The sequence below is a fragment of the Berghia stephanieae genome, chromosome 2 (assembly GCF_034508935.2).
Source record: "Berghia stephanieae isolate SIO BIC M18660-M18661 chromosome 2, UCSD_Bste_1.3, whole genome shotgun sequence".
Taxonomy (NCBI): domain Eukaryota; kingdom Metazoa; phylum Mollusca; class Gastropoda; order Nudibranchia; family Aeolidiidae; genus Berghia; species Berghia stephanieae.
The window spans coordinates 74389497-74410057 of NC_088361.1; the positions used below are offsets into that span (position 1 = coordinate 74389497).

The window sequence follows — 20561 nt, forward strand, 5'->3', positions numbered from 1 at the left end:
GTACACACATGCAGTGGCACATGAACAGTGTCCAAAGTAACCGATTACTACATATCATGACATTCCCCCTTTTAAGCATTTTTTTTTTTAAATGATTAAAACTCTAAATTAAATTTTGAGTGAACTGACACTGAAAATAAAATAAAAGAATATCGTCTTGTGACATTCATAAAGCAAATTATTAAATTATAATTTTAGATAACCTTTAGATTGCAATTTAAAACAATGTAATCAAGAAAGTCCCTGTATTGAACTATGGGTTTTATCCAGGACAAAATTTGTAGATTAATCACAAAACATTGTTTTTGGAGTGGTTCACATTTTCCAAAATTGTTCCTCTGGGATTTTAGTCTTCAGAAGTCAACTGAACTACAAGTGTTTCCAGTTTGGTTTCTAAACTACAGAAGTCTAAAAAGCTAATTTTTCACAATTCATTTTACACCATGCCGACTGTAGTGTTTGTATATTGTTATTTTAGCAATATTTCTTTGTCCATGTTTTACTTAGCTACCTATGTTTGTACTGTAATTATCTGTAAAGTGCTTTGAGCTTTTTGGTTCATGGAAAGCGCTAAACAAGTATCATTTTTTCTATTACTGTTATTATTATTATTATTATTATTATTTTTATTATTATTACAGTCGACTCCGCTTAATCGCACACCCTCGGGAGTTCAGGTTAGTGTGTTGATTAAGCGGAGTGTGCTGAGAAGCTTAAAATAACATTTAAGCACCAGCTTTCATCTGCCAATCATGTAGGACCTTCTCCTCTGAGTTTTCTACGAGCTTTGGACCGTTATTCAAGATATGGCCTCATTAGAATGGTTCTTGTTTGTTCTTTCTTGTTTTCTTTTTTTTATTTTGTTCTTGCTTTTTGTTTCTTTCTTTTCTTGTTTGTGGTTGTTTGTTTTTTTGTTTTGTTGTTTTTAAAAAAAAAAATATTAAAAAAAAAAATTATATTTCATGTTTTATCGACAACAAATTGTGACATTACTGTTTTTGGAATAGTAATCGTGGCGCGTTGGTTGCTATCTATTCTGTGCAAGCTGTTTATAAACCCTTGTCTTCAATCTCGCCAATGTTGAAGATCATCTGTCAACTATTATTCTTGATTGAAACTGCATAGTTTGTCCACTATGTCAAATTTTTTAGTGTTTGTCTGGGGTGGTATGTTGCATTCCGATGACTCATCCTCATATTCATTATCCATGCTTTATCTTTATGAGGGTGAACGGAGTTCCAGTAGTTCCAGTTCATCGTTGATGGGTATATTGTTGTCTAATCAAGATGGAATCAAGGTGTAGCGATTAAGCGGAGATGGTGTGCGATGAAGCGGAGCGATTACATAGAAAAAATTCAGTTTTTCGGGAATGTGTAGCGTAAGCGGAGTGTGCGATGAACCGATGTGCGATTAAGCGGCGTGAACTGTATTATTATTATTATTATTATTATTATTATTATTATTATTATTATTATTATTATTATTATTATTATTATTATTATTATTATTATTAATTTTATTATTATTATTATTATTATTATTGTTATTATTATTATTATTATTATTATTATTATTATTATTATTATTATTATTATTATTATTATTATTATTATTATTAGTAGCAGTAGTAGTAACAGTTATAGCAGTAATAATAGTAGTCGTAGTAGCAGTAGTAGTGGAGGAGGAGGCTGATAATGCTAGTGATAATATGAAATTGAAATGTTCTCAGATATGCAGAAATTTCCTCTTCGTATGAAAGACAATGATCTCTTGGTGACAGAGTTGTACACAGACCCATCCCATGACATGGTAACAGCTCTCAGTGTGTATCTCACACCAAAAACAAGTAAGCCCACTTTGCATTCTTGACTATTTGTATCACATATAACATCTTTGCTACTGTTTGTGCATGAAGGTGAAAGACAAATTGCTTTAAAAAGAACAAAAAAAACTTTAGTTTTCTGATATCCAATATTTGCTGATTATTACTGATGATTCAGTTGAAAAGTGCAAGATAGAAAATGGTAACATCTAAGTACAGAACTGCTTTAAAAATGCAATAGGGACTGTGACAAAGGCATTTTTTACAGACTGATATGAGTAACTTGCAAACCTTTCTTAAACTTCAGCGGAATTTTATCACTCGTTGACTCAAATTAACACTAAGAAAATCTGCTAGGCTGTTCTGTAATACTCTGTCCTAAATTGACTGTTGGCGTTCTTTGCACAAGAGAGTATAATTTATTGTACACAATTCTAGCACATCTGCAACAAAAAATGACGTAATTTTGAATCTCTCTGATACTCTCAAGTAATAATAATCTTTATTTCTTTTAATTAAAATAAAAGGATTGGATGTCAACATTGTTCGCTAAAGTCAATGTTAAATTTTCATCATCGAGCACAGAGTTACTGACAAATCTAAAGATGCAAAAACTATTTTTTACAGATTGATATACTTTAACTTGCCAACCATTCTTAAATTAAGGGTAATTATCTTACCTGTTGACAAAAAAAGAATCGTCTCGATCTAATTTTAATTCCACAATATAGTATATAATATGTATAATAGATGACTGCCTGTTCATAAGAGCCTTTATTTCTCCACAAACATTGCGGGTTCTCCACTATTATATTTAAAAATAGTCTTGGAAATCAACATTATTCCGAATAGCCAATATTAATTTTTTATCAGTGAGCACAGAGTTACTGACAAATCTAAAAATTATAAAGACTAATAAACGAGTAACTTGAAAACCTTTTTTTCAGACTAACTCTATCATCCGTTGACTCCAGAAGAAAATCTGCCAGGTCATAATATTTAGTCCTTTTTGACGGTTGACTTTCGTTGCGATTATAATTTATTCTACTCACTGCTAGCATATCCACAACAAAACTTGATGATGTATAATCTTTCTAATCTATTCTTTTAAAACATAGGGTTGGGGATTAACATCATTCCGCAAAATTATCGCAATTAGATTATTTGTCGTTATTAAAAAAATTTTAATTAATGCCCAATTGACTGCTCAGGAAATGAATTCGTTATACCTGGACGGCTAGTGAGATAGGTGTTAAATTTTTGCTTATCCCTTTCACACGCACACACACACACACACACACACACACACACACATACTAACACATACAGCACACACAAACACACACAATGTATGCTTTCACTTCTGACCAAAGTTGCCAAAATTACTAATAATAATATATCTTTATTGTCCTGAAAATAGAGGCAATTTGTCATTTGGTTAGACATTTATAACAATGCAATATATTGACACTCACACATATGCAGACTAGTAACATCAGAGTCATCATCACAATAAACATGATCATCATCATCATCATCATCTTCATCATCACAACAGCCTTCCTAATATTTCCGTTACAATCCTTCACTTTCACCATTCCCCTGTAACACCATAACCATCTTCATCATTCATCATACTCCATATATTATTTTCCTGTAACAAGCTATGAGAGGGAAAGCTTGTGCTTTGATATCCCTCATCAGTAAGACAAAGTCGTGTTTTTTCTCTCTCTCTCTCTCTCTCTCTCTCTCTCTCTCTCTCTCTCTCTCTCTCTCTCTCTCTCTCTCTCTCTCTCTCTCCCCTCTCTCTCTCTCTCTCTCTCTCTCTCTCTCTCTCTCTCTCTCTCTCTCTCTCTCTCTCTCTCTCTCTCTCTCTCTCTCTCCTCTCTCTCTCTCTCTCTCTCTCTCTCTCTCTCTCTCTCTCTCTCTCTCTCTCTCTCTCTCTCTCTCTCTCTCTCTCTCTCTCTCTCTCTCTCTCTCTCTCTCTCTCTCTCTCTCTCTCTCTCTCTCTCTCTCTCTCTCTCTCTCTCTCTCTCTCTCTCTCTCTCTCTCTCTCTCTCTCTCTCTCTCTCTCTCTCTCTCTCTCTCTCTCTCTCTCTCTCTCTCTCTCTCTCTCTCTCTCTCTCTCTCTCTCTCTCTCTCTCTCTCTCTCTCTCTCTCTCTCTCTCTTCTCTCTCTCTCTCTCTCTCTCTCTCTCTCTCTCTCTCTCTCTCTCTCTCTCTCTCTCTCTCTCTCTCTCTCTCTCTCTCTCTCTCTCTCTCTCTCTCTCTCTCTCTCTCTCTATTAAATAATCTGGTTATACAGAGATACAATAAAGCAATGGTGCTTGGTTTAGTTTACTCTTCGTTTTTATGCCTTTGGACTATGGTTTGAAATCTGAGAGATTCTTTGGTTGTATTTATAAGCGGCATATCCACTAGGTTTCCGTAACAGAGATATTGTAGCCTGCTTTATAAAGTAAAAATCAGTTCGAATGAAGACTTTGACTACTTTTATTTGAAACAAAAGTTCAGTCAATACATGAAGTGAATTGAGTGGTAAGGTACATCAAGTACAACAACAAGCCATTTTGGCGGATTTCTAAAACTCTTTATGAGAATCAATTACAATTAGGAACATCTTGTTTATGAAGGGGCCTGCAAAGTCGATATGGATGCGTTTCCATGGCTCTATAGGCCAATCCCAATTTTGCAAGGGAGCTTTTGCTGGTTGTTTTTGGTGCTGTGCACAGGTTGAGCATAATTTTACAAACTTTTCAAGATCTGCATCCATATGCGGCCACCAAAACCAAGACCTTGCAAGACTCTTCCTTTTGGACATTCCCAGATGTGTATCATGTAATGTAATGAGCACTTTATTTTGAAGGGACTTTGGAATCACTACTCTTGATCCCAAAGGATGCAACCCTCCTCTAAACTTAATTCAAGCTTTCTGTGTTTGAAAGGTTTCAATTCATCAGACACACTCTCCTCAGGCCAACCATTCAAACAGAATTCATATACTTTCATCAAGCATTCATCCTTCTGCATTTCTCTCTTTACATCATCTACATTCACACTGGAGTTATCAATGATTGAAAACAACATGCCAACATCTTCTGGCACATAGCTTACACTTTCAGTCTTTAAAGGTAACCTACTCAGCCCATCTGCATTGTTTTCAGTACCAGGTTTGTACCTCAATTGGTAATCATAAGCTGCAAGTGTTATGGCCCACCTTTGAATTCTGGGCGATGCCTCTTCTGGTATTGATTTATGTTCTCCCAGCAGCCCCAATAAGGGTTTGTGATCAGTAAAGATAGTGAAATGTCTGCCAAAAAGAAATTTGTGAAACTTAAACTTTTTGACTCCAAAAATAATGCCTGCCCCTTCTCTTGTCTAATTGGGAATATGATTTTTCAGCCCGATTCAGTGATCGACTAGCGTATGCAATTGGGCGCTCGCCGCTCTCATCATAGTGAGATAACACTTCACCTAGCCCGTCTGGTAAAGCATCACAAGTTAATACTAATTCTTTCTTTGGGCTGTAGTGAATCAACAAGGTATCAGACGACAAAGCCTCTTTTGCGGCTCTAAATGCTTTCTCTTGATCTTTCCCCCAATGCCAAGTCATGTTTTTCTGTAAGAGTTTATACAGTGGGGCCAAAGTACTGGATAGGTTGTCACAGAATTTTGCATAGTAATTTACCATGCCCAAAAAGGCTTTCAATTGTTGACAGTTTTCTGGTTTTGGAGCTTCTTTTATAGCTCTGGTTTTTTCTTGCTGTGGTCTGATACCTTCATTGCTCAATCTATAGCCCAACAAATATATTTCTGGCAACATAAACTGACACTTGTTTCTGTTTATTTTCATACCTTTTTCACCGACCATTTTCAAGACCTTTTCAAGGGTTTGAAGATGCTCAGTATCATCTTTTCCTGTAATATACAAATTGTCAAAGTATACACAAACATTTGGCACATCTTGAAAAATGCTATCCATCACAGCCTGGAAAATTCCTGGGCTTGATGAAATACCAAAACATAGCCTTTCATACTGATAAAGACCCTTGTGTGTGTTTATAGTTGTGTACTTTTTAAAATCTGAATGGAGTGCCAACTGTGTGTATGCATGTGACAGGTCAAGTTCAGTGAATTTGTCACCGTTTGCTAACTTGAGTGAAATATCTTCAATATTTGGAATAGGATATCTATTCAACTCAATCTCCTTGTTAACTGTAATTTTGTAGTCACCACACAGTCTAACTGAACCATCCTTCTTTAGCACAGGGACTATTGGAGTAGCCCAATCTGAATGTTCTACTTTCTGAATAATGTCACTCTGTTCTAATCTATCGAGCTCATGTTCAATCTTTTCTCTCATTGCGTAGGGTGGCACTCTAGCTTTACAATACCTTGGATTTGTATTTTTCATGCTGATTGTCACTGTTCTATCATTCAACAGTCCACACGTTCCGAAAACTGAATCGTTGCTCTTCAACACTTGTTCCAAATTCAAAGTTTCGTTCTTCAGTTGGTTTATTTCTCCTCTAGAAGTTGTGAAAATGCTCTTCCAGTCTAGCTTTATGGCGTTCAGCCAGTTCCTTCCCAGCAAAGGTGGTCCTTTGCCCGTCACAACTATGATGGGGAGCTTCACGAACTGATCTTGGTAACACACGTCTACCACACACTCTCCAACCACCGGAACACAATCACCTGTGTACGTTTTCAGATTTTTGTTACACTTTTGTAGTGTAACGCTACTTATCGCTGCTCTGCGAAACTCCTTTTCACTGATAATGGTGAGGGCAGCTCCTGTGTCGAGTTGAAATTTGATTACCTTGTCGTTCAGTGAGATTGGAACGTTGATGGGAGTTTGCGGTGAATCTGACACGGTGAACATGTTGAAGTCCGGGCTTGTGTCAGGTTGACCTTCATCGTTGTGAAACTGATCGATTTCTACGTAATTTTGATTCGGTCGCCGGTGTGAAGCATGTGTCATGCTTTTAGACAAGCAGGCTTTTGCTATATGGCCTTGCTTGTTACATTTGTAATAGGTTGCTGTTTTGAATTTGCACTGTTGCGTTGCATGTGGACCGGTGCAGCGATGACATTTTGTTGACCTGGTTTTAGAAATTATCGGAGTCGTAGATGCCTGTCTTGCGTTGAACCCTCTACCTCTGTTGAACGGTTTATCAGTCACAGCGTTGACTGAAGCTGATAACGGTGCCATAAATCGGGCAGCATCTGTCGACTGTTGCATAGAAGTAGCAAGTTGGATCGCTTTATCCAATGTGAGGTTTCGTTCCAGTAGCAGTTTTCTCTGAATTTCTGGATAGTTAATTTCCGTGACAAATTTCTCACACAGTTGGTCATTCAACGTCTCTCCAAATTCACAGAATTCACTGAGGTGTCGTAATTCTGCTACAAACTGTGCAATCGTCTCGCTAGAATGTCTGGTTCTCGCGTCAAATTTCGCTCTACAAAGAAATTTTGGTGGGGCTGGAGCATGATGATTTCTAAGTAGCTGACATAGCTCATCGAATGACTTGGTTCCAGGTTTTTGTGGAGCACACAAGTCCTTTAGTAGTCTAAATTGTTGTGGACCCACCACTGTTAGCAATATTGCTCTCTTCTTTGTGTCTTCTTCCACCCCGTTCGCTTCTAGATAAAAATCTAGCCTGTCTAGATAGTCATTGATATTTTCATCTGACTGGATGAATTCTTTAATTTGGCCGTATAGTGCCATCTTTTTAGCTAACTATTTTAATAGCTTAGCTCTTAATGCTCTACTTAGCTGTTTGCTTGTTAATTTCAGTCAGATGATCCCGTTTCTCGTCGCCAATGAAGTGAATTGAGTGGTAAGGTACATCATGTACAACAACAAGCCATTTTGGCGGATTTCTAAAACTCTTTATTTCCTGTTTATGTAAGGGACATAACTCAGATAATGATGATACCCATTAGTTGTCATGGATATTAATGATTATTTCCCTTTAATCTATTACAATACAAAAATTTACTTGTGGAGAAACTATTGGTCTTGAAAAAAATTTGACAGTCCTGAATTTTGAAATGGGTTTTGAGTGGGAACCCTGACAACCACTACCACATCATCATCCCTACCACCACCATTAGTACAACCACAATATGTTGTAATTACACTTTCAACTTTTGAAATTCTTCCTTGTGGTTTCAGAAATTGCTGTGAGACACATTATTTTGGATTGCATCTCAGTAAATTTTAATGAAATTCAAATTTATAGCTTATCGTCGCATCGATGGGTCTTGATCTATACACTAAAAAATTTCCTCCTTTTTTGTGACCAGTCATTCTCACCCTGACTACAATGACCACAAAGAAGAAAATATTTTAAAATTCCTAGGTCGTATATTCAGGTCAGTCTCTGCTAACTATTCTTTTTCTCTCTATATTAAATTAAAAAAAAAAAAAAAAAAAAAAAAAAAAAAAAAAAAAAAAAAACAATATGTCATCTATTGTCACCTATTTTGCTACTAAACACACTCAGTGTTGTTTTACTTGTACTCAATTGAAGCCATTGTATCAAAATACATTGACAGCCATTTATTTCAAAATATTGTATTGTTTGATTTATGTTGGCGTAAAAAATCAGTATGTCATTGTAATTATTATTGATCATTTACTCGATAATAAGAGCAGTGACATGGTATCGATGCTGTTTTTCATCAGTCTTTGGCCTGCCAATAACAACAAAATCAACAAAGGCATGATTTGGAGAATAAACAATGTAGAAATTCTTTTTAAAAAACTACTAAAATACTGATATCTCAAAAACATTCAGATTGATTAAAATACTACCTTATCATCATCCTCCCTTCCCCTTCTCCGCATTCATCTGACACATTTCATTCCCTCTAGTCAGACTTCTTTCGACTAGTCTAGTGAAGGAGGCCCCAGGTAAAGATGAGAGGGGAGTCTAAGCAGCACACTAGAACATCACCTATTATTAATAGTGTTATTATAGACCAACAACAAATTTCATAAAGTTACAGCAGAGGAGGTTAAAACAACACAAAATACTGAATACAGGATATTAAAAATCATAATACCTTTCCCCTTCAAATTTTTGCCTCAGGCATCCATGATTGCAGGAAAAGTGCTATAAACCATATTGAAATTGGTATTTAGTAAGCAGGTACACTCAATAGTAGTACTTTCTAACGATTCCACATTTCACCCCTGACCATTGAGTCAAGAAGCAATGGAGTCAACACTCAGCACCATCGTCACTCAGTCAGTGATAGAAGACTCGTGCCACGCACGGCAATCGTCGTGAAAAAATTGCTGGCATGTTGGGAAAGCGGAGCGAGGTTAATAGTAGTATGAAGGAGGAAAAAGGATTACTGCAATTAATATACTTTATTGTGATAAAAGAAAATTGATAGGTATATTAAATTAAAACTGTTCATTATTCAAATCATTCCGCTTAATTAATATTTTTGATAAGTATTAAAATTTATTAAGAAAATTTACATCAGTTTTTGCCACTACCTGTAGCAGGCCATTTTTTAACAATATCTTTATATAACTGTCTTTAACTAATGCCAACTTATAATGTTTTCTCTGAAATATCAACCTCTTCTCTCCTTATATTGACTTGAATAGTATTTTTGATAAACACACTGACTCACACATATACAACTTATTATTATTATTATTATTATTATTATTATTATTATTATTATTATTATTATTATTATTATTATTATTATTATTATTATTATTATTATTATTATTAATATTATTATTATTTTTTAATTTTTTAAATTATTTATTTATTTATTTTTTATTATTATTATTACTATTATTATTATTATCCTTATTATTATTATTGTTATTAGGCTTAATAAAATGGATGGATGGCAGTCTCTTTACTGTGAAGCTAGCGATCAGCCAAATGAAGTGGTTTGCTTAGATTGTAATTTTCAAGAAATTTTCAAGTCTCTGTCACCACTTTGAATGAACCTCTTTAACATGGACTTTATTAAAATTTCAGGTTTAAGCGGCAATTGGATTGAGATTGCTTATGGCACAAGTTCGGGAACAGTTCGTGTCATTGTACAACATCCAGAGACTGTAGGCCATGGTCCCCAACTATTCCAGACTTTTACAGTACATAGAAGTCCTGTCACAAAAGTTATGCTATCTGAAAAGCACCTTGTTTCAGGTAAGACTTCTTTTTATATTTCAGTTACTCAGCATTGAATAATTAGAAATATAAAGTGTTTTAGAGTAATGATGATTGAATGTTGAGACATTGCTGCAAGTATATGTTTCTTTTGAGTAAGCAATTGATTTTGAGTTCAGGTGACTTTTTGTTTTTATTGAAAACACAGATTTTAATATGCATTAAAAAAAAAAAGAAGTAGATTTGTACATGAAAAGTAATTTTCAGATTTTTTGTCTGAATTTGAAGCCTTTGTAATTTACCTTATCATTTTGAAAATATTAATACATTAAATAATGAAACATTTAGAATAAATCTGCTTGCTTGTTTCAGACACAGTGATAAAGAGAAATGAATTCTTAATTTATTATTTCATTTTCCTTGTGTTCCAGTGTGCTCTGAATACAACCATGTGAGGACATGGAATGTAACAAGATTTCGAGGCATGATTTCTACTCAGCCAGGCTCTATGCCTCTGGCTTCCTTCAAGATTCTTTCTTTAGATGATATTGAACCAAATATCAGTTACTGGGCTGGAAATGACTTTGGTATTATTTGGAATATTATTCAACTCTGTAAAACTCTGATGCATTCTTAACAAAAATAAAAGTGCTTTTAGCTTTAGATAAATTTTAATTCCTGATAAGCTATCTTACCAAAGATTGAACCTACTTCGTTCATATGCCAATTCAATCCTTTGTTTGTATTGTATGGCCAAAAAAAAAGAAAAAGAAAGAAAGAAAGAGGAATAGAGTGGGGAGGAGGGCAAACTTTGACAGGTATATAATGGTTTCTTATATTTAAGACTCAGCATAAGCGAAGGAAAATACTTGAGCGGTTATGTTATTAGATATCATTGGTACATTGATAACAATGACTACATCATGACTGTTTTTATGGGGCATGTCAAATAAGTGAATATCATAAAATTATGCAAAATTTCATATATCTCACTATTGTTCATTTTCTCAAATGTCCCTAGAACTTCCACAATCCAAAGGATAGTATTCCATGAGGAAAGATGTTATTTGATTTCATTCAACTTTTCCTTATTATAATTTTAATAGGCTGTGATTGCCTAACATGATCCACATAAACAGGCAAGGTTTAGGTTAGGAGATTATTAAAACTATTGGTCCAACATTTTTCTTTGATAATAAAGTAGTTCGCTCCTCAAGCTGATACTAACCATTGTTTATTTTTGTTGACACCAACTGCAAGGTTTTCAGAAAAAACTTGTTACAATGCTTAATTTTGGGAAGGCCAGGAAACAGGCACTAAGATTCTATAACTTTAAGGGGATGGGCGGGTCCTCGATTGTCAAAAATCGAGTAAAATATCGATTTTGAGATTTTTTTATTTTTGAAAAGTTTGAAATCTTTGCTACATGAAAATGTGTTTGTTGACTCTCAGATGGGTCAGTTTAGGTCCAAACTGACCTCTTGAAGTCCAAGGGGGTCAGTAAATATAATGTTACAGCCTGGCTTGACAGCGAAAAAGCCATATATACATTAGGCCAATATGAGCATAAAACATCGATAATAATAGGCAAGTTTGGTATCGATAGTTTCGTCTATTTTTGGTCTCTATGAAATGCCCACTGTCAAGATCTTCGGTCTATCTATATTTAGTCAAGAGCCTTTCCAAAAACCCCTTCTCTGACCCAATTGTGAGGGGTTGACTGATTGTAGTAAAATCGTGAGTAATTGTTGTGACCTTTGCCTTGCTAGCGCTGTTCTCATTGGCTGTTCAAAATAGTCGATGATAACATGACTGATACTGCTTTCTGAGTGGTTAGCGGGGGAGTCAAAGTTCATGCTTTGACCTCATCTTCGCATGCGTCGCATGTAAACATTGTTATTCTGTGTGTGATTTTTCTTCTTCCCGGAGACATGAAAGTTTTGTTTTGTGAAAAGTACCGACACGTACGCAACAAGTATGCCTTGAAAGACTCGAATTGTACGACTTGCAAAATCAGCAGCTCGAACAAGATGGGAACAGTAATATTATTGTGAATTTTTATAGATAGAATTTGTCACTCCTTCGTAACATGATGCAAAATGAAAAAGCGCTGAGGTCTCTAAATTTTAATGAATGGAGTTACTGTCGAGCTAGACTGAGTATTGGTTGTAAACGAATGATGCGAGAGGTTTGTTATGCTCTTGAGAACGAGAGAGAGAGAGAGAGAGAGAGAGAGAGAGAGAGAGAGAGAGAGAGAGAGAGAGAGAGCAAAATCCACTAACTGTGCTCAAAACGCTTTACAAAGGGTCCCTGACCGACAGCAACACGTAAAATGTAGAACAAGACATGACGCCTGTTAGGCGATATTACAATTTTTCCGACAGCGACAGCACTGTTGACGGCTAAGTACTCATTTTACACCCGAATACGGTGAGAGAACGGGAGTAAATAGTCTTTTCCAAGGACTCAACTATGCGCTGAACCAGGCTCGAAACCAGGACCTTCCGATCCGAAAGCGAGTGTTATACCACAAGACCATATAGCCGCTCATAGCTTAGATAGATAGATAGATAGAGAGAGAGTGTGTGCGTGTGTACGTACGCGCGTGTGTGTGTGTACGTACGCGTGTGTGTGTGTGTTTGTGTGTGTGTGTGTGTGAAGCCGAGAAAAGGCAAGGCAGGAACAGGAAGCTGAAGAGGGAGGGCCTGCACATCAAGCAGGGTCATTTTGACGAATGAATGCATGATCTTGTCTGAGTTTCCTGCGCTTGAAACTTTGAATGCGTTTTTCTCTGTTTGTGCTTTTTCTACCTTTATTTTGCTACTCTTCCTTTATTTGTAAACATTTTTGAATGATTTTTCGCATGTGCATACAGTATTACTAGCTTCATAACACTGAGCATTTGTATTTCAGATTTATTTTATAAATTTTGCGTAAATGAGGGTCAAAAGTCCAAAAATGGGTCAATTTTTGATGTTTCAAAATTGATGAACTTTGAAAATCAATAAAAATAATACTACTGTAGATATTAGAAAACCGATGCTTAGCCCAAATGAATGGCTCAAATACTACTTGTATACCTATTTTCATGTCAATAACTTGTCATTTGGCGAAGCCTTAGCATTTTGAAAACTACTTCATTATAGGGTATCAAATTTCAAAATGGCGGCGTTACCATGGTAACCAAAAACTGAAATTTAGGTTTTCAATTTTTTTTCCTCTAATTAGGATGTACATAACCTAAAATTACCACTAAAAGTCAGCTACTTATTACATTTTAGAATTTCGCCTTCAGGACCCGCCCATCCCCTTAAGAGAGGTAAAATAATGAAATCGAGATCACGAGGTAATCTTATATAATTTTAATTATTTACAATTTGGGTTTTTTTTTGTATTTATCCACATTGTGAAACTCAAGAAAAGCAATGAGCTAGTAACCACAAATAGTACTCAATAGTTTATAAACCTTTTGTGTGCTGTCATGAAATTTGGTTTTATAAGTCAAACAAAAAAAACCCCAAAAAATCATCTATTCTTTACCTTATTATTTACCTTTTGATTTTTATATAATTATGCAGAGTTGTTAAGACGTAATTGCTTTATGTATCCCTATGATTGTTGCTAGGTGCTGATTGTGATTTTAGGGGCTAGGCTACACAAGTCATCAAAGTTTGGGCCTTTTAAATTTTTTTGTTCACCAGATATTTTTGAATGGTGAATTTTAGAATTTTAGCAATTTACTTTTCTACTTTATTTTACATGAGGTTCAAAGCATCCCCAAACAATCTTACCAAATCGTAGCTTAAGTTTAAAATTAAACCAACATTCATCTTCATTTCATTAAATTTTAGAAGCTGCTAATGGCGAGTACTTCAAGTTTTATTATTTTTTATCAGATCTTTTTGAAATCTTGATGAGATGCAAAAATTATGCAAAATGTGTGACCCATTCTCAATTATCTTCAGGTCCTTTTGGTGAACAAGATGATCAGCAGTTATTCTTTCAAAAGGTTGTGGCTGACACTGACCAATTGTTTGTTCGTTTATCTTCAACTGGACAAAGGTGTGGTACATTTTCCTTCAAAGTCCAACTATTAAATTTTTAAATTTTTTTTTACATACACTTCAGAACAGTCAATCCGAAAACCCTTAAACCGCAACTAACATTAATCCAAAATGCTGTCAGTTTCCTGATTTTTTTCTTATTAAATTAGTTGGGTTTAATCTGAAATGTCAAGGCAACTTAGAGTAGACCTGCCAGATATCCCGTAAAATCGGGATTGTCCCGAATTCAAGCAAAAATTCAGGAATTGAGCTGATAGTCCTAGATTATTGGGAAACATGATATTTATTATTAACAGGGTCGGGAGAAAAAAAATGGTCTTGAATTTTGCAATAAATTTTGCCATTCGGACACTTCCATCCGCCGACATAGGGAAACTCACCTGATCAAGTCGTTGGGAATGCTGACTCCACGCGGACTTAACAACAGGATTGATCACCACTAACATCCACTTCACATCCCGCTGCGCAACAGCCTCTAAGTCAATTCCATCTTTGAGCCTTTAAGATGCCAATGTCACCCATACTCAAACCCACTGCTGCTCTTACTGCTGCCACTACAGATGCTGCTGCTGCTACTACTACTACTACTACTACTACTACTACTACTACTACTACTACTACTACTACTACTTCTACTACCACTACTACTACTACTACTACTACTACTACTACTACTACTACTACTACTACTACTACTACTATTACTACCACCACTACTACAACTACAACTCTACCTATCCATCCATCTATCTATCTATCAACTGATTATCTACCAATTCATAGTCAACTACCTTTCTAGCTATCTACCGTTTTCAACTCTCATTGTGTGTACTCATCCACTTATCTGTCCCCGCGGTTTTTTGCCACTGCAAACGCCAAAATATGCCATAAAAAATCGTAAAATTTGCCGCTAGTTTTACAAAAATCAAACAATTAAAACAACATGTACAGTAAAAAATTGACACAAATAGGGCATTTTGTAGAATATTGATGTCACAACATGTCAACATGAATTTATTTACATTTTGAATGGTTTGAAATAATAATATAATAATAATAATAATAATAATAATAATAATAATAATAATAATAATAATAATAATGATAATAATAATAATAGCCATAGTAAGTAAGTAAGTAAAAAAAGAAGGAAGTAATAAAAATATTTTATTAACTATTTAGCTTCTTAAAATTTGGGAAATCAAAGTAACAATCGCATAAAAAATTCAAAATTTGAAAAACTAATTAAGGAGAGGAAAAAAATAACTATTCACAAGGAAAGAGAAGCAAAATCCATTTTCCAATGGGGGCACATTAAGTTTGTATTATCTACTTACTATCCAATTTTGAGTATTATTATTATTGCTTTATATTTCAATATAGGCCTAATGGGTTTTTGAATGAAAAACATGGAAAAAAATCATGAAAAATCATAATGATATCATGAAAACAAAGTGCAACTTGTAGCTAAAAATGAAATTGCATTTCATGAAAAATATTTTAATAGAACACATTTTGTTTATATAAATGATAAATGTGATAACATTCTTAGGAAAATAATTAAACTTTGAAAAGTAAAATTTGCAATAAAATCAAAATAGGAATTTCCTCATGAAATATCAAATCATTTGTCAGTTAGTTAACATTAACTGTCTCGATTGTAGATTCTTGAAACTAGATAATTCTATTTTCTGTAGTAGTTATAGACAATCATAATAAATAATAATTTATTACCTACTTAACAAGTAGATAATCATTCAGAGAAATCATGTTATAAGAAACAGCATAATAGGAAAAGAGGCGAAAAACAAAGCTTGGGATCTCCAATAGCCTAGGCTAGGCCATAGAGGTGGGAGGCTAGGCCTAGACATGTTTGTCCGTTATTTAGTGCCAATTTTTTATGCTAGCATTGAAAGTCGCTGTCTTTTCACAATTTTATAGCTTTTGTTTTGTTTTTTTGAACAAAAAATCGTCAATTTAGCCTAAAAACAGCGAAAATTGTGGCATTTGCGGCCAAATAAAAATTTGCGGCTTTTTGCGGTCAAAAATTTGCCATTTGCGGCCGCGAATAACTGCGGGGACAGACTTATTTACCCATTTATATACAGACCCGTCTGATTTTCTCTCTCTTTCTCTCTCTCTCTCTTTCTCTCTCTCTCTCTCTTTCTCTGTCTCTCTCTCTTTCTCTCTCTCTCTCTCTCTCTCTCTCTCTCTCTCTCTCTCTCTCTCTCTCTCTCTCTCTCTCTCTCTCTCTCTCTCTCTCTCTCTCTCTCTCTTTATTTGCTATTCCTTCAAAATGACAAGGCTTATGATGAAACATATAATTATTATAGACCTGTAAATTCTCAGTCAATTAACTGAAATAAGTCAATTTGTCAAATTCAAATATTTTTTAAAAAGGAAAGAAAGAAAGAAGTGAAGAAAGAAAGAATTCACAAATCGTAGTCGAATGACCGTAAAGTAATTAGGAGTGTTCCATAACGCTACACATATCTCATGGGAGCCGTTTATATTATCGATGGATTTATTGCCAAGGCTAAGCGGCCCTTTTTAGAATTGGCGTGTTTGAACACATCCCAGTGTAATTTCACACAGCCTTCGTTAAATTATTTTTTCACTTTCCAACCTGTCGTGATCCCAACGGTAGCCGATTTTAACTGAGCCGCCGAGCGATAAATTTCACTGTTTCATCTAAGCCAAAATTGACCACATTTACAAGCTGGGTTTTAAAAGTATAAATAAGTAAAATGCGAATACCGGGAGTAACATCTCTAGTAGATGATAATGGGAGACACCTTTAAATCTAAAGTTAGATTAGGATAGATTGCTACAAGCACATTTCGATTGCCTCACGTTGTAAACAAACTGGTTGACCATTTCTTCACTGATTGGGTACCTTATTATAAGGAACAATGGTAAGTAGCCTAATTAATTCCCGTGCAAATCAGGACGTTTCTGCCATTGTTTTGCTCAAGCCCAAGCCTGTCCTGTCAGAAAGTTGCACTGAAAAGTGTGCAAAGTTGCACCAGAAAATTAAGGAAGTTGCACCACAAGTTGCAAAAAATGGCAAAAGTTGCACTAAATCAAAAACTGCAAAGGGGATAGATAAAAATGAATGTATTCGCATAACAGGACAACACCAGGCAACATGATGATCACACTGAAGACAGAATTGACTACTACCATACACAAAGACCACACTCAACACAGTTCATTATTATTTGTTCACTACGAGCGTGAACAGTTTATTTAAACTAAGACGGAAAAAAATTATAATTTATAATGATAATAACAATAATAAAAATTATCTATTATTATTATGTTTATTATTATTATTATTATTACTATTATTATTATAATTATTATTATAGAAAATTGTGGAATGAAATGAAAGAAATAGCATTCCTCTGTTGAAATCTTTAGTATTTTTCTCTATAAATTCATGGGGGCCAAATGGACCCAAAATCAGGAAATCGTACTTTCTAGTATTTTTCTTTTTGAACCATTTGGACCCCAAATCGGAAAATCTCAAATTCCAGATGAGCATGCTCAGTGTGAGTAAACTATGCACGTGACAAACATGAAATTTGTCATGGTCATGGACCTCATCATTTTAGGAAAATTCACCAAATTTCAGGTCCCTGTGTCGAAAATTGACTGTTTTATGAATAAAAAACATCCCCTGGGGTCTTTTTGGCCCCCAAGTATGAAAATAGGATTAAGTTTTCCGCACCGGTTCACAATATTTTTACAAGATTTGGAGAAAAATAGCCTTTTTAAAGTGGGTTTTCCACAAAAGTTGCACCAATGTTGCAAAAAAGCGGCAAAGTTGCACCACGGTTGCAAAAAGCGGCAAAAGTTGCAAAAAACGCGAATTCGCTTCAAAGTTGCAATCGCGAATTTCTGACAGGACAGCCAAGCGAGCTTGCTGTTTTGTGGCGATTTACCTTCATTTCGATTCTTTGAATTTTTCCGCTACACCTGCTGAAGTTTCTTCTTGATAATTCACTTCTACTTAATAATTCAGTGTATTGGCCAGAAGTAATATTTATTTAAGTTTGTTTTTTTCTGTCATTAACTGATTGAAAATCAAGTTTGCTCATTGCTACATTATTCTAATGTTCTCACAAGGGCTGAGCTGTTCGTGGATTGCAATTCAGACTTGTCGAGCATCGATAAAGGTGTGAGGAATAAATTCATTTGGTCATGGCTAGAAGTTAAAGATGATAATGGTGATTATTTTTCTGACTATGTCAGAAAAATTCGAGAGGCAGGAATATGACTTTGATGAAGTCATCTTTACCTTTATGAATGACATGCTTATTTAGCATTCCTTCTACGTCAAATTATGGCAGTCATACTTCCAGTAAGAAATAACACCCACTATTTTAATGTATTGTATTTATTACTCTCCTCTCCAATGATGCCCTTATTTTTAGAAAAATAATTGAATCTTCAGTTTGTCGAAGAGTTTCAGTCAATTTTTATAGAGCTCATTTACAGGTCTATTATTATAACCTCTCTTTGCAAGTCAGCGGGTCAGAGAGGCAACCGTGAGTGGCGAATAGGTTAAATTTCTCTTTGTAAGTTACCGTGACAAAAAGACCCCTGGAGTGGCCAAGCTTGTTAATTTATTAAGGTTGTGATAAAAATTCTTATAAAATACAGAAATTGATGAAAATTTTAAAACATAGTTGAGCTTTTTTTTTTTATTAAAAGACTATACAAAAAAACGTGAGTGTTATATTTCACAATATCCACTAAATGTGCTCAAAGTGCTTTACAAAGGGTCCCTGACAACAGCAACACGTACCATGTGGAATGAGACGCGATGCCTGTTAGGCGATATTACATTTTTTCCAGACAGAGACAACGCTGTTAATGGCCAGGTACTCATTTTACACCAGAGTATGGTGAGAAAACGTGAGTACCACTAGACCACATACTTGAATAAAGCTTCTCTAAAGTTTGCATTTCTTTATTCAAAGACACTGTGTATATTGCATGGTGATGGGCCGTAAGGACCCACAAGTGGTGGGAAAGGTTAAACACAGTGTAAGGGGTGTGTTAATGTTCTGTTTTGCACTGCTAAAATTGACATATCTCATTTTCAAACTTCAGAGTTTGTGTGATAAGGTCAGTTGATGGCAGTAATATCAGTGCTTTCTGTGTCCATGAGTGTGAAGGGTCAAGTAGAATGGGTTCCTGCCTCAGACGTTATCTTTTCACTGGTCACGCTAATGGAAGTATGCAGGTTGGTCTTTACCTTTAAATCTCACCACAAATACATTTCTTGTTTCCCAAATTTGACACATTATATTGCTCAGAACTCTGTACTTAAAATTCAAGAGAACAAATTGAACATTTTCTCATTGTCAAACATGACCTATGTCTAGCTTCTGCATTTCTTCCCAAAAGTTGCTACAAAAAATGACAAAAAATTTACCATAAAATTTGCCATTAATTGTCCACCTCTCATAAATAACTGTGAAATTGAAGGTAAGCTTCAATTTAATATATGAAAACAGATAGGAGAGAAGAAAGAAATTCACTGGGAGAAAAACAGGCAAGTGAAAAAGAGCGTAAGAAAATATAAGAGAAACTTTATTGAGGAGCTGACCTCAGAAGCAGAAACTGCAGCAGGACAAAGGAACATTAAAGGCTGTACAATATCACTAGAGCACACTCAGGAAAAACAAAAATCCCCAGCTACCCTGTAAAAGACAAGAATGGCAATGCTATTTCCAGAGATACAAACCAAAGACCAAGATGGGCCGAACACTTCCAGGAAACACTCAATAGACCTGCACCAACTATGCCACCAGATATTCCACCACAAATAGACCACTTGATATCAATGTCAACCCATCAACCAATCCGATTGCCAAAGCCATAAGACCCTCAAACAAGGCAAAGCAGCAGGGTCAGATGGAATTCCACCTAAAATACTCAAAGCAAACATCCAGACATCAACTGATATGTTATACCCTGAACAAATATATTCAAGACAAATGTGAAGTCTCTTCTTTTTTGCTGCTCTGAGACATGGTAAGTGACTAAAGCCACCACAAATAAGCTTCAAGCATTCATAAACAGGTGTCTTAGAAACGTCATTAACATCAGGTGGCCAGACATCATCATGAAGTAAGAACTACACCAAAACCTGAACCAGCCACTTATTGAAACTGAAATACAGAAAGGGAAATGAAGACCTCCAAAAACTGAGTCAGATGGGAGAGTGCTGTTGCAGCCCAATGTTCCACAAGGAATCAAGAGGCTTAAGTCAAGTCACTCCCCATTGGCATTCATATCCACTCCCCAGTGGTGTACACGTACCATACTCACAGGTTCATTCCCCACTGATGTCCACCTCCCATAATCCTGGATATATTCCCCACTGGTGTCCATCTCAAACGGTTAGTAGTCTTTTTTTGTGTCCATAGTCTATAGTCCCAAGTTGACTCCCCACTAATGTCTACATCTTACAGCCTCCATTTAATTCCCCATCATCCCAAAGTCCCAGGTT

The 20561-nt window shown here is 35.3% G+C and overlaps 1 protein-coding gene across 2 annotated transcripts in view; it reads left to right on the top strand.

Annotated features, from left to right (window-relative positions):
• Positions 1-20561, top strand: part of LOC144965509 (BTB/POZ domain-containing protein KCTD3-like) — a 103835-nt gene that overhangs the window by 58699 nt on the left and 24575 nt on the right. For both annotated transcript variants that reach the window (XM_078900912.1, XM_078900913.1), the window contains 5 exons: positions 1730-1846; positions 9840-10010; positions 10403-10558; positions 13937-14033; positions 19157-19289. In XM_078900912.1, coding sequence (XP_078757038.1) covers positions 1730-1846; positions 9840-10010; positions 10403-10558; positions 13937-14033; positions 19157-19289 — 674 coding nt within the window. The remainder of the gene's footprint in view (positions 1-1729; positions 1847-9839; positions 10011-10402; positions 10559-13936; positions 14034-19156; positions 19290-20561) is intronic.